Here is a 14,089-nt window from a genome sequence, read left to right on the forward strand (position 1 = left end):
GGGAGGGGGACAGTGCGCGTCACTGACTGTTCTCTCTCTTCCCCCCCCTCCCCCGCACAGTGACTCGGGCCAGTGTAGAGGGCCCCAGGCCGCAGGCAGGAGCAGCTGGGCCAATTCCCTGGCTGCGAGCGGAAGGGGATGGCGTCGGGCCTGGGCTCCCCGTCCCCCTGCTCGGCTGGCAGCGAGGAGGAGGATATGGATGCACTTTTGAACAACAGCCTGCCCCCACCCCACCCAGGTAACATCTTCCCCAGGGGCTCAGTGCAGGAAGGAGGCGTTTTGGCTCTCACGAGTGACTCTGGTGAAGCAGGGCTGAGTTTCTTTCTCTCTGTGCAGAGTCTAAAGTGGAGGGCATCCGAAGGGAGTGGATCCTCTCTGCAGAGCTCTTGTGGGAGGGGGGGTGGAAGCCGTGTGCCTTCTGGGCTCCAAGGACCCAAATGCAAGCTTGCTGCACTGTCTTAAGGAATGCTATGCAGTTTCCAGTTGAGGGAGCTCTTTGGGCTGGCAGGCCTTACCTTGTGTGGGTCTTTGGAGGAATGCAGGTAGCTGGGACCCCTGGAGGCTGTGTGGTGGTGGTGGTGGGGCGTTGAGAATTGCTGTTTTAGAGATCTGCCTGGCATCTGTGTTAGTTAGGATCCTGTGGTTGCTGCTATGGAAAGGAAAGAGGGAGTGCTGGTTACTCTCTATCTGATTATTTTTAGCTTCTGATCAGTTACCGGTTTTCTGTGCTGTTTCAACTGTGTGAAGTTTGAATTGCGCTCCTTAGCTGGGATCTAGAGCGCTTTTAGCCAGGCAGGTTGCTGGAATGTTTTGAAGAAGGGAAATGATGGGTGTTAGGAGTAGGATGTAATAGCCTGAACTATATACTAGGAGGGGTAAAACAAGGGAGGTGACACCCTGGGCACCTTTCTTCCTTGGCAAGTGGACATAATCCTCACTTTTTTTTTTTTTTTTTTTTTTTTAAGAAGCTTCTCTTCCGCTGTGCAGGTAGCCTGGGTTTTGGGCTGGTGGTATAAAGTGTTTGTGTAGGTGTTGTTGGGGGTTGTGCTATCTGTTTTTTGGGGAGGCTACTTGAACTGGCCAAACCCGTATGGTTATAACCACCCTGTCTGATTGGACTAGCCCTTGTTTACCCCCAAATGATAATTGAGGTCATGCCTCTAAGTAGATGTCTCTCTCATCTATCTCTCCTTCAGAGACCCCAGCTAAGTTACCTACTTGTTTCCTTGATGTTTTTTTCCTAGCTTCATTTTTTCCTACATGCCATTTCTTAATCCTCTTTACTTTATATTTGTCTTTTTATCCTGGAGCCTGCTGGTCCTGTTTTTGTTTCCCATGGAACATCTTTTACTTCTTCTGTCTCCTGAGCTCTAGTGGCAAGTCGAGGTGGTCTGGGGGAGAGATGTTTCCACATTTGGCATTTTCTAAGTTGGAAGTCTTCACTTCAACCTGAGGTCACTTAGGAGAGGGTTCAGTCTTTTTACTGACTCGTCAGCTGTTGGGAAAAGAAACTTAAGCTTGAGTCCCCTCACTGTGCAGGGCAGGGTAGCAGGTTTCTATACTGTTGCCCAGGGTGGTTGTGGGGAGGTGGTGATCCTATCCTTTCTGAGGGGCATGAGAAGTAATAGTGCCATCCAGCCAGTGTTGGTTGCACATCTTGGCTTCCCACTGGCCCCTTGGTCTGGGGCTGCCCCTGTGTGGATTAGGAGCTGTGTGTGCTCCCCAGGTGAACTCTGCCCCAAGCTGTAGTATGACCCAGTTTTTCCACTTGCCACACCCCATTCCTGCCCCTTTCCCAAATCCTCTACCATATCTTAGCCAGTTTGCTGCTTACCTGAGAAGTTTGGGGGGCTTAAGTGGTTGGGAGGGTGTCTCCTCTGTCTTGATGGGTTTGTCCTTGTCTCCACTTCCAGCATTTATGGAGGTGGTGAAGAGGAAGAACCCAGAGATGTAACTGACTGAGGAGGGGGGAGCAACATGAGATTGTTGGGGAGAAGCCCTTAAAGAAAATGATTCTTTCTGGTGAGATCCAGGCTGGTGTTCCATTCCCAAGGGAATGGGAGGGGCTTTCTTGTGCCTGGCCTGATCCTGGGCTGAGTGGGGGGGAGGCCGATGGTGCTTTGTCTAGCCTAATGTCTCATGTTCCCTAGTATCTGCTTTGCTCAGGAAGGGCGGAGCCAGAGGCATTTTGGGGCTAGTTCTGGGGGTCAGGAGCTAAGAGCATGGGTAGGATTCAAGGAAGCATATTGTTCTCCACCACTTCTTTTTCTTGGTGTGGACATGACTCCCTAATGTCAGATAGGTGGCAAGAGATGGTTTAGGGTCTTCGGCCCGGACTCTGGGTGGGGATGATGAGGAAACTGAGTTTCGGAGACTTCTTGTGGACTCCCATTTCTCAAGGTAAAACAGTTAAGTATCAGAAATGTGAGGAGAAGGTTGTATGCTCTGACCACGGCTCCACTGAGCCTTTGTTAAATCTTAGCTCTGATGAATGAAAAAATAATTATGATTGAGGGAGTAACCCAGTCCCTCTCATAGTATTACCTTCATGTTTGTCTTGGGTTTCCTTGTCTTGGATGCTAGGGTGGCCTCTTGAGAACTGTGGCATCCCAGAGGAGGTGTTAGGAGAGGTGGCATTTGGACCTGGGGTCAGGTAATAATTTGGGAAGTCTTCTGTGAGGGTAGTCTTGCCCCGGCTACCTCTCTCAGCCTCCCCCCCCCCCCCTCCCCTGCCACTTCCTGTCTGTCCTATGTTGGCAGCTGGGTGCCCTGGGCTGGCTTCTGCGGTCAGGAGCCATTTTCCCTCTCCTCAGTGGGTGAGGCACTCCCTCCCTCCTTCTCTCCACTCCCTTCTCTACTCCCCCCCTCTTTGGGCGGGGGTGGCTTGGGAAGAAGGAAAGAGAGGAGGGAGGCGGGAGCTGGTGAGCTGGTGTGAATGTCTCTTACAAAGGAAGCTGCCTCCTGGCCTTCTCCTCCCCCTCTGTGCCCCTTCCCACCTATCCCTGCCCTAGAGCTCTCAGTATTACCCCAGGCTTTGTGTGTGCTCCCAGGCAGTGGAGGAGGTGGAGCCAGATGGGAGGAGGATGGGGGGTGGGGGGGTGGAGGAGATGGTGACAGCTGGGCTGATTTGGGCCCCTGGGGAGAAGAGGCTACTGACCCAGGAGAAGCTGGGGAGGAACAGTAGAGCTGGAGATGGGAAAAGAAATTATGTTTGGGAGTGGGTGTGAGATTGGGTTGGCAACTAAACCTGGGGCTTGGAGGTTCTGGTTGTTTTGAGCTGGGATGACCCAAAGGGGTGGGTGAAAGGCATTGTTTCTGGGTCCCTTGAACTGATAATTGTTCTGGGAATGTGGTGAGGTATACGCTATAATTTTCACCATCTGAGTAGGACTTTTCATTCTCATTCCCTGATTTATGGACTGTTTGGTGGCCAGCTACAGGAGGACTAGACCTACCGTGTTTCCCCGAAAATAAGACTGGGTCTTATATAAATTTTTGCTCCAACAATCTACATTTATTCATTTATTCATGTGCAAAAATCTACATTTATTCAAACAGTCATGTCTGGCTGACAGTCTTAACTGGGGTTTATGTTTGGGATAGGGCTTATATTATGAGCATCCCGAAAAATCGTGCTAGGGCTTATTTTCCAGTTAAGTCTTATTTTGGGGGAAACGTGGTTATTTGGTTAACTCTAAGCAGCTTGATTAGCTGCACTGGAGACAAGCATATAGAAGATTCCTGTTAGGGATGAGGGAGAGGAGGCAGGGGTCTGGACAGCTGCCTGCGGTGGGCCTAGTCTGGCCTGGCAGGCCTATTTTGGGTCTATACAGCTCTCTCTTTGTCTGTTTTTGTCCTGAGTCTCAGCTTCCTTCTGTGGAGAGTGTAGCAGTCTCTTCAGTGGAATCTGGGACAAGAGGTGGGGGAATACATCTAAAGCCTCTGGATTAGGCCCTAACCTTTTGCTATTGATCTTTTCCCTGCCTACCTCCCTTTGCCAAATAAATGTAGAAAACGAAGAGGACCCAGAAGAGGATTTGTCAGAAGCAGAGACTCCAAAGCTCAAGAAGAAGAAAAAGCCTAAGAAACCTCGGGACCCCAAAATCCCTAAGAGCAAGCGCCAAAAAAAGGAGGTAAGTGGGTGACTGGATGTTATGGGAAGTAAGATCTAGAAGAAGGGAGGCACTCTGAGAAGGATTAAAGGGGCTGGGGATGTCTGTTGCTTCCTCTGGAGTGGCAGGCCAGGTCCTGGGGGCGAGCCTCAGGGCTGTCCTGAGGTCAGCATGTGTGTAGCATGTGTGTGTCTGTCTCCCTCTCCCCCCCTTCCCTGCTCCAGCGTATGCTCTTATGCCGGCAGCTGGGGGACAGCTCTGGGGAGGGGCCAGAGTTTGTGGAGGAGGAGGAAGAGGTGGCTCTGCGCTCAGACAGTGAGGGCAGCGACTATACCCCTGGCAAAAAGAAGAAGAAGAAGCTTGGACCTAAGAAAGAAAAGAAGAGCAAATCCAAGCGGAAGGAGGAGGAGGAGGAGGATGACGATGATGATGATTCCAAGGTACCTGGACCTCCATCCTCTTCTCTCTACTGTTTCTTAACTTCTGCCCTTTGTTTCCCAGACACTCTGCTGCCCCTTAGAACATTTTCTCCCCACTTATTTTTAATGATTTCCTCTTAATTCTCCTCTGGTCTTGCAAGCCTTAGTTTCAAGTCAAATTCCTTTAGCAAGTGTGGGCACTAGGAGTTAGGTTTTTGACCTTGATCTCTCTGCAGGAGCCTAAGTCATCTGCTCAGCTCCTGGAAGACTGGGGCATGGAAGACATTGACCATGTGTTCTCAGAGGAGGATTATCGCACCCTCACCAACTATAAGGCCTTTAGCCAGTTTGTCCGGTAAACAGGAGGGTCTTGGTGGCAGGGGGAGGAGAGTGCTTCTATAACCTCCTCTTACTTCTCTTTTCCTCTCTTATTCTTAAATTTTTAATTTTTTTTCCTGTTCTCGCCCATTTCTTCACTAGACCCCTCATTGCTGCCAAAAACCCCAAGATTGCTGTCTCCAAGATGATGATGGTTTTGGGTGCGAAGTGGCGGGAGTTCAGCACTAACAATCCCTTCAAAGGCAGTTCTGGGGCTTCAGTGGCGGCGGCGGCAGCAGCAGCGGTGGCTGTGGTGGAGAGCATGGTGACAGCCACTGAGGTTGCACCACCTCCTCCCCCTGTGGAGGTGCCTATCCGCAAGGCCAAGACGAAGGAGGGCAAAGGTGAAGTGGGACTCAGTGGGAGCGGAGACCGGTGTGGGCTTAAGATGGCGAAGACAGAGAAAGCGTGGAAATGCTGTTCTGTCAGCCCAAGGAGAGAAGAGAGGAGGGAGGAATGAACCTTTGATTTAGGAGGGAAATTTGGGAAGCTAAACGTGGGAGCCAGCTTAGGTGGAGCAAATTTTATTCTTTTCCCCATCTTCTGCCCTGTGATATGTATTTGGATTGTATGACCTTACTTGCTTTCTCCTGATTTTAGGTCCCAATGCTCGGAGGAAGCCCAAGGGTAGCCCTCGTGTACCTGATGCCAAGAAGCCTAAACCCAAGAAAGTGGCTCCCCTGAAAATCAAGCTGGGAGGTTTCGGTTCTAAGCGTAAGAGATCTTCGGTAAGAGCCCAGCCCGTCCCTTTAGTAAGGATGCTGCATCTAGTAGAGTGGATGTTACCTTATGTCAGGACCTAGCCTTTACAGTAGGCGCATAGGATGTGGGGAGTTGGCTACAGAACAAGGTGACTAGGCTCCATGGATTAGGTTGGTGCAAACGTAATTGCGGTTTTTGGATTGTTGAAATTTGCCTTTGATATTGGAATACGTTCTTAAATAAATGTGGTTATGTTATACATCATTTTAATGCACATTTCTCACTTTATGTGTATTTGCTGATGACTCATTACTTGCTGTTTATTTTATATGTATTTTAGACTATGGAAATGATGTTAGACAAAAAGCAAATTCGAGCGATTTTCTTATTCGAGTTCAAAATGGGTCGTAAAGCAGTGGAGACAACTCACAACATCAACATTGCATTTGGCCCAGGAACTGCTAACGAACGTACAGTACAGTGGTGGTTCAAGAAGTTCTGCAAAGGAGACGAGAGCCTTGAAGATGAGGAGTGTAGTGGCCGGCCATCGGAAGTTGACAACGACCAATTGAGAGCAATCCTCGAAGCTGATCCTCTTACAACTACACAAGAAGTTGCCAAAGAACTCAGTGTCGACCATTCTGTGGTCGTTCGGCATATGAAGCAAATTGGAAATGTGAAAGAGCTCTATAAGTGGGTGCCTCATGAGCTGACTACAAATCAAAAAAATCGTCGTTTTGAAGTGTCATCTTCTCTTATTCTACGCAACAACAACGAACCATTTCTCGATCGGATTGTGACGTGCGATGAAAAGTGGATTTTATACAACCGGCGACGATCAGCTCAGTGGTTAGACCTAGAAGAAGCTCCAAAGCACTTTCCAAAGCCAAACGTGTACCAAAAAAAGGTCTTGGTCACTGTTTGGTGGTCTGCTGCCGGTCTGATCCACTATCGCTTTCTGAATCCTGGGGAAACCATTACATCTGAGAAGTATACTCAGCAAATCGATGAGATGCACCGAAAACTGCAACACCTGCAGCCGGCATTGGTCAACAGAAAGGGCCCAATTCTTCTCCACGACAACGCCCGATCGCACGTCACACAACCGACGCTTCAAAAGTTGAACGAATTGGGCTACGAAGTTTTGCCTCATCCACCGTATTCACCTGACCTCTCGCCAACCGACTACCACTTCTTCAAGCATCTCGACAATTTTTTGCAGGGAAAACACTTCCACAACCAGCAGGATGCAGAAAATGCTTTCCACGAGTTTGTCGAATCCCGAAGCGTGGATTTTTATGCTATAGGAATAAACAAACTTATTTGTCATTGGCAAAAATGTGTTGATTGTAATGGTTCCTATTTTGATTAATAAAGATGTGTTTGAGCCTAGTTATAATGACTTAAAATTCACTGTCTGAAACCGCAGTTACTTTTGCACCAACACAGCAGTCCTTGCTGAGATTCTAGTACCCTTAGAGAGGGATTCCTTCTCTATCCCTCTTTCTCTTTGGATTGAACCTCTGTTTTATGCCTTTTCATTCTTCCAGAGTGAGGATGATGACTTAGATGTGGAATCTGACTTCGATGATGCCAGCATCAATAGCTATTCTGTTTCTGATGGTTCTACCAGCCGTAGTAGCCGCAGTCGCAAGAAACTCCGAACCACTAAAAAGAAAAAGAAAGGTGCGTTTCTTTTCTGTATCTATGTGATTAAATGGGGTGGGAATGACTGGGGAAGAATCTCCCTAAGTAGATAGGGGGTGGGGGGAGGNGGGAGGGGGGAGGTAGTTTTTTTCTAATAACTGGGCTTTCCCTCTTCCTTGCCCAGGCGAGGAGGAGGTGACTGCTGTGGATGGTTATGAGACAGACCACCAGGACTATTGCGAGGTGTGCCAGCAAGGCGGTGAGATCATCCTGTGTGATACCTGTCCCCGAGCGTACCACATGGTCTGCCTGGATCCGGATATGGAGAAGGCTCCTGAGGGCAAGTGGAGCTGTCCACACTGCGTGAGTACCTGGCCACTGTGGCCCTTTGGGGACCCTCGAGAGGAAGGGCGGGATAATCAATCTCTTTTGGGCCTGTGTGGGAATAGAAGCGATGGTGTTGCTGGTGTGGGCTTTGGGAAGCATTCTAAGGAATGATGAGCATGGTTCAAGAGGGGGGTGGGTGGGGGGTGGTAATAATCTGACTCTGTGGTCTTTATTGCAGGAGAAGGAAGGCATCCAGTGGGAGGCTAAAGAGGACAATTCGGAGGGTGAGGAGATCCTGGAAGAGGTTGGGGGAGACCCTGAAGAGGAGGATGACCACCATATGGAATTTTGTCGGGTCTGCAAGGATGGTGGGGAGCTGCTCTGTTGTGACACCTGTCCTTCTTCGTACCACATCCACTGCCTAAACCCTCCACTTCCAGAGATCCCCAATGGCGAATGGCTCTGCCCCCGTTGTACGGTGAGTGACTGGTTCCAGCCAAGGTAGGGATGTGGGAAGGGTTTACCCCTTTCATATGTAGGCCTTGTGAGGCTGAGGTTCAGGAGAGGTTGTTGGAGAACTGGAGACTTTTTAGCCCTGAGTCAGGCATTTTCCTTCCTCATGTAGTCTTGGGGAACCTTTGTCCTGGGAAAACGTAGGACTAACTTTGAACAGATGAGTTGACGCTTCACCAGTTCTTTTAAGGGGTATGGAGCACTATTCTTCTAGCCCAGAACATCCATCTCTGTGTTGACATTCAACCTTGGGGTCTTGGTAGTTTAGAATGGTTTAAAAAGGCCACTTACTGCTTTTAGATTACTTAGGAGAGGAATTCTGGGCTTCAGGTATATGGATTTTCTATGTTTCCTTGTTCTGGGTTATTGTTGAAGTCTACTTTCTGGCTCTGTTAAGCAGGTAGGAGTAATCATGTCACACAAATCCTGGATGGAATCCAGAAATGGAGAGGGACTTCTGTTCTCTCTCTAGAAGGGTCCTGGGGTTAGATTTTACTTGAAATGAGATTTTAACAACCCTTGGGTAAGGTTGAGGCTGTGGGCTGTACCATCTCCTACCCATGGTAATGATTTGGTGTTGGATCGATTCTTTTTCTCACAGTGTCCAGCTCTCAAGGGCAAAGTCCAGAAGATCCTAATCTGGAAGTGGGGTCAGCCACCATCTCCTACACCAGTGCCTCGGCCTCCAGATGCTGATCCCAATACTCCCTCCCCCAAGCCTTTGGAGGGGCGGCCAGAGCGGCAGTTCTTTGTGAAATGGCAAGGCATGTCTTACTGGCACTGCTCCTGGGTGTCTGAACTGCAGGTAAACCTGGACAGATTATAGATATGGGGGCTACAACAAAGGGTAATGAGAACACAGTCTCGTGGATGCAAGGAGTGACTGAGAGCCGTTACTCCTTGGTGACTTATTTCTCTTTCTGCTTGCAGTTGGAGCTACACTGTCAAGTGATGTTCCGAAATTATCAGCGGAAGAATGATATGGATGAGCCACCTTCAGGGGACTTTGGTGGTGACGAAGAGAAGAGCCGAAAGAGAAAGAACAAGGACCCTAAATTTGCAGAGATGGAGGAACGCTTCTATCGCTATGGGATAAAACCTGAGTGGATGATGATCCACCGAATTCTCAACCACAGGTACCAGTGGAACTGGGCCACGGTGCGCTTGTCCTGGGCATACCGGGGGTTAGCAGTACATCCACTGGGAGTCTCCTGCCAAAGGGATTGTGAAAGTGAACGTCACCAGTAACTTACACTTGGAAGAGACACACTCAGTATGTTGTTATTAACTGACTGAATCCTGCTATTTGAGCCCTAAGAGACTAGATTAGAGGTCATTTTTGGTCAAAAGATGGTATAGTAGAGGCTCTGAAAACATGTGGTATCTGGCATACTTAGAGGTCTGGTTTGGAAAATACATTATTGGCAGTTTTTTAGAGCAAGGCTGACTTAGGCGGAGCGGAGGGTGGCTTCTGGCTCAGAGTTTTCTTTTTGGACCTTGCAGTGTGGACAAGAAGGGCCATGTCCACTACTTGATCAAGTGGAGGGACTTGCCCTATGATCAGGCATCCTGGGAGAGTGAGGATGTGGAGATTCAGGACTATGACCTTTTCAAGCAGAGCTATTGGAATCACAGGTGAGTGAGTTTGTTAAGGGTGGAATCATTTCTCATTGAGAAGGACTCTAGACAGCAGTGTGGTGTCTGTCTTCTTTAGGGAATTAATGAGGGGTGAGGAAGGACGACCAGGCAAGAAGCTCAAGAAGGTGAAGCTGAGGAAGCTGGAGAGGCCTCCTGAAACTCCAACAGTTGATGTGAGTTGGAGCAGAAGAGGGAGGACCCAGGTTGTTGGGTAGGACATTCGAATGATGATGCAAGTAATAACTTTATAGCTGAGAATGCCTCCTGAAGTCTGCTTGCCCACTTGTCCACGTCTCTGTAAATCAGAGGAAATACTAGGCTTACTTTCTCTCTTCATCATCAGAAAAATAAAAACACAGGAGATGGTATTTTATATGATTGAGACAGTGTTATCTAAGGAGGGAGGGTAATACAACGAAGCTTTTATGAAACTTATATTGGAATCTGGGTCTTCCGACCCTTAATTCATGGCTCAGTTCCTCTCAGGTGTGTGTGTTTGTGTGTGTGTGTGTGTGTGTGTGTGTGTGTGTGTGTGTGTGTATTAAGTAAAATGTGAGGATAGTTAAGGAACATACAATTTTTCACCTGGTGGACCCTGACTAGCAGAATTAATGTATTGCTAGGGAGGCTATGCTGTGTCTTTCCTCAGAGTTCTGTGAGACCAAGACCTCAGTCTTGATAGGTTAGTTGCCTTGTTTCCTGAAGGACCCTAAATCAAACATAAAATTAAAATAACCAACGAGGATCCTTCCCGCACATTTTTTTGTGGTGCTCTCAAAGAGGATCTGGTGAAGATGTGTGAGGAGGAGGTAGCTGCTGTCATATGAAAGGAAAGGAATTCCTTGCCAGCTCTTGATTTCTTTATTTCATTCTTAGCCAACAGTGAAGTATGAGCGACAGCCAGAGTATCTGGATGCCACAGGTGGAACTCTGCACCCCTATCAAATGGAGGGCTTGAATTGGTTGCGCTTCTCCTGGGCTCAGGGCACGGACACCATCTTGGCTGATGAGATGGGCCTTGGGAAGACTGTCCAGACAGCAGTCTTTCTGTATTCTCTCTACAAGGAGGTAGGAAAGCTGGGTCTGTTAATTTTTTTTTAGATTGGGGAATTGGGGGTGGGGAACAGTGTTGGAGAATTGGGGACGGGAATGAGCCAAGTTGTTTTTCTTCAATCTTAGTTGTGGAGGGCGCCATTGGCAGCTCGTGGCCTCTATGTTCAAGGTGCTGTGTTACAATCTTAGTTGTGGGTGGGCGTAACTACCATCCCATGCGGGAGTTGAACCAGCAGCCTTGTTGTTAAGAGTGCATGCTCTATCCACTGAACCATCCGGGTGGCAGCTCAGCTCAAGGTGCCGAATTCAGTCTTAGTTGCGAGCAGGCGTGGCCCACCATCGAACAGGCAGTCTTGTTGTTAGGAGCATGTTTTCTCACCAGCTGAGCCATCCTGCCACCTGTTGGCAGCTCAGCTTGGGCACAGTGTCACTGGCCTATGTGGGAATCAAACCGGCGGCCCTGTTGCTTAGAGCTCACGCTCTTAAGCTAACTCTTAATCAACTAAGCCACTCGGCCAGCCCAGGGTCTGTTAATTTTTTGTGGGTGTATTTTGTGTTCATGGTCTTCTCTTACACGCTGAGGAAAGAGAAAAAGGAAGAAAAAAATTGATCACTGACCTTGAATTGAAAGTAAGTTAGACACACATCCACAGAGAAAGATTTGAGGGAATGAAGCCATGGGTAGAATCAGTGGTGGGTGCATAGAGCCTCAGTACTGGGGGATGGATGTGTGTTGAGATCAGGAGAACTGTGGGTGGAATTAGTATGGAAAGATTTGACAGAATAAGGTTTTGTGCTCTCTGTAATGGCGGGCATGACTTTTTGGAAAAGAGTGGGTTGGGCATTTTTATACGTAGAGAAAAGTGAGGGTAGGAGCAGTGATGCACATGCTAGTCTTTGGCTAGCTCTTGGGGCAAGGGCTAGTGGGCGCTGGAGTTGTCCTGGGATGGGCCCTCACTCCTCCTCTGCTTCTCTTCTTCCTCAAAGGGTCATTCCAAAGGCCCCTTCCTAGTGAGTGCCCCTCTTTCTACCATCATCAACTGGGAGCGGGAGTTTGAAATGTGGGCTCCAGATATGTATGTGGTGACTTATGTGGGTGACAAAGACAGCCGGGCCATCATCCGGGAGAATGAGTTCTCCTTTGAAGACAACGCCATTCGTGGTGGCAAGAAGGCCTCTCGCATGAAGGTATCTCAGTGGGAGGGAGGGTCCTTGGGGTAAGCTGAAAGGATGACAGCTGGGAGGAGGGGAAACCTCCCAAAGTCCCTTGAGTTTGCTGACACTGGGGGAGTTGAACATTAGTGATCAGGTTGCCGTCTTGTGTGCAGAAAGAGGCATCTGTGAAGTTCCATGTGCTGCTGACATCCTATGAGTTGATCACCATTGACATGGCTATCTTGGGCTCTATTGACTGGGCCTGCCTCATCGTGGATGAAGCCCATCGGCTCAAGAACAATCAATCTAAGGTGAGGGGGAAGGAGGAAGGTTATGGCCTCCAGTGTTAGTTTTTAGTACCAGCTACTTATTAGAGGGACACCTAGGAGGCGAGGAAAGGGGAAAATGGTCTCTGCCTTTTTTCCTTGCTGATACCCCTTGGTGGCCAGGCCTTAAAAGAGAGATGGAGTTGGGGGCGGGGGACTTACTATTGGGCAGTGAAATAGCTCAGAATTCTGCAGGGATATACTGGAGCCCTCTTTTCATTGAAGTTTACCTCTCTCCATCTGCTTCACCAGTTCTTCCGGGTCTTAAATGGTTACTCACTCCAGCACAAACTATTACTGACTGGGACTCCATTACAAAACAATCTAGAAGAGCTGTTTCACCTGCTCAACTTTCTCACCCCTGAGAGGTTCCAGTAAGTGTGTGTTTATGCATAATCGGTTCATAATTCTTCTGGTCTTCCTGTTGCCCATTTCCTGTATCACTTTCCTGTCTTCCCTGCTCCCTCTCCAACAACTTTTTCCTTTCTCTTTCTGAAGCAATTTGGAAGGCTTCTTGGAGGAGTTTGCTGACATTGCCAAGGAAGACCAGATTAAAAAACTGCATGACATGCTGGGGCCTCACATGTTGCGGCGGCTCAAAGCTGATGTGTTCAAAAATATGCCATCCAAGACAGAGCTGATTGTGCGTGTGGAGCTGAGCCCTATGCAGAAGTGAGTCGGAAGGGACAGAATATTGACTTCATTTTGCAAATACTGTTAGATAATTGATAGTCTGCAAAGTATTTTTTATTCCTCCCCACACTACGCTTCAAGGCATCTGGTGATAGGAGCAAGCGAGGCCTAAAGACACCTGATGCCAGGGAGCTGAAGCCCTTGCTTCTTATGTAGTTATACCTTACCTTGTTTAAAAGGGTGCCTGTTGGGTTTCCTTAGTCCCAAAGTAAGGTACTCATTCACACGTTGGAAGAAAGATCTCAGATCTTGGGACTGCATTATGAGTCATGTGAAGACCCTTGAGAATGCCTTAGCTTTCTCTCTTGCCCATGCAGGAAATACTACAAGTATATCCTTACTCGAAATTTTGAAGCACTCAATGCTCGAGGTGGTGGCAACCAGGTCTCTCTGCTGAATGTGGTGATGGATCTTAAGAAGTGCTGCAACCACCCATATCTCTTCCCTGTAGCTGCAATGGTATGTGTGTCACCTCTTGTTTCTCCTCAGGTTAGAACTGCTCTGTTGGGCTTTCTTTCAGTGTTTTTTTTCTTCTTCGCTTCTTTCCTCAGGAAGCGCCTAAAATGCCTAATGGCATGTATGATGGCAGTGCCCTAATCAGAGCATCTGGGAAATTATTGCTGCTACAGAAGATGCTCAAGAACCTTAAGGAGGGTGGGCACCGTGTACTCATCTTCTCCCAGGTATTATGTGGACTGGGCTGGGAGCTTTGGTGGACAGCAGTAGACAACCCTCAGTGACATGAGGGAAGGGATTATCATCTGACTTGCCCATAATTAAACTGGCTCCTTTTTCAGATGACCAAGATGCTGGACCTGCTAGAGGATTTCTTGGAACATGAAGGTTATAAATATGAACGTATTGATGGTGGAATCACTGGGAACATGCGTCAGGAGGCCATTGACCGCTTCAATGGTATGAGGGAAGGACTGGCATCCATCCAGGCATCCTCATTCATCGTGTCTTTGGACCAATCACTTGTTCTTGTGCATCTGCTTTTCTGTGTCGTTCTTTTGGGTCTTTGTCAGTTGATACGGAAGAGTAAATCTTTTGAATGTCTTGGTTGGAAGAATGTATTGGACTATTTTTAGGAGATTTTTTTTTCCCCTTCGGAGTCTTCGTCCTC

General features: G+C 48.4%; 1 protein-coding gene across 1 annotated transcript in view; it reads left to right on the plus strand.

The window, feature by feature from the left end:
* CHD4 (chromodomain helicase DNA binding protein 4) overlaps positions 1-14,089 on the plus strand; it is a 34,435-nt gene that overhangs the window by 978 nt on the left and 19,368 nt on the right. Inside the window, exons 2-22 of the mRNA XM_019627665.1 lie at positions 61-238; positions 4,012-4,133; positions 4,358-4,552; positions 4,768-4,886; positions 5,012-5,253; positions 5,510-5,637; positions 7,162-7,297; positions 7,443-7,621; positions 7,824-8,063; positions 8,700-8,903; positions 9,029-9,234; positions 9,602-9,733; positions 9,813-9,909; positions 10,613-10,804; positions 11,777-11,977; positions 12,118-12,255; positions 12,523-12,644; positions 12,769-12,942; positions 13,281-13,422; positions 13,515-13,646; positions 13,761-13,878. Of these exons, the coding sequence (XP_019483210.1) occupies positions 139-238; positions 4,012-4,133; positions 4,358-4,552; positions 4,768-4,886; positions 5,012-5,253; positions 5,510-5,637; positions 7,162-7,297; positions 7,443-7,621; positions 7,824-8,063; positions 8,700-8,903; positions 9,029-9,234; positions 9,602-9,733; positions 9,813-9,909; positions 10,613-10,804; positions 11,777-11,977; positions 12,118-12,255; positions 12,523-12,644; positions 12,769-12,942; positions 13,281-13,422; positions 13,515-13,646; positions 13,761-13,878 (3,319 nt within the window). The 5' untranslated portion in view covers positions 61-138. The remainder of the gene's footprint in view (positions 1-60; positions 239-4,011; positions 4,134-4,357; positions 4,553-4,767; positions 4,887-5,011; positions 5,254-5,509; positions 5,638-7,161; positions 7,298-7,442; positions 7,622-7,823; positions 8,064-8,699; positions 8,904-9,028; positions 9,235-9,601; positions 9,734-9,812; positions 9,910-10,612; positions 10,805-11,776; positions 11,978-12,117; positions 12,256-12,522; positions 12,645-12,768; positions 12,943-13,280; positions 13,423-13,514; positions 13,647-13,760; positions 13,879-14,089) is intronic.

Source organism: Hipposideros armiger, unplaced genomic scaffold (genome assembly GCF_001890085.2).
Source record: "Hipposideros armiger isolate ML-2016 unplaced genomic scaffold, ASM189008v1 scaffold_739, whole genome shotgun sequence".
Taxonomy (NCBI): Eukaryota; Metazoa; Chordata; class Mammalia; order Chiroptera; family Hipposideridae; genus Hipposideros; species Hipposideros armiger.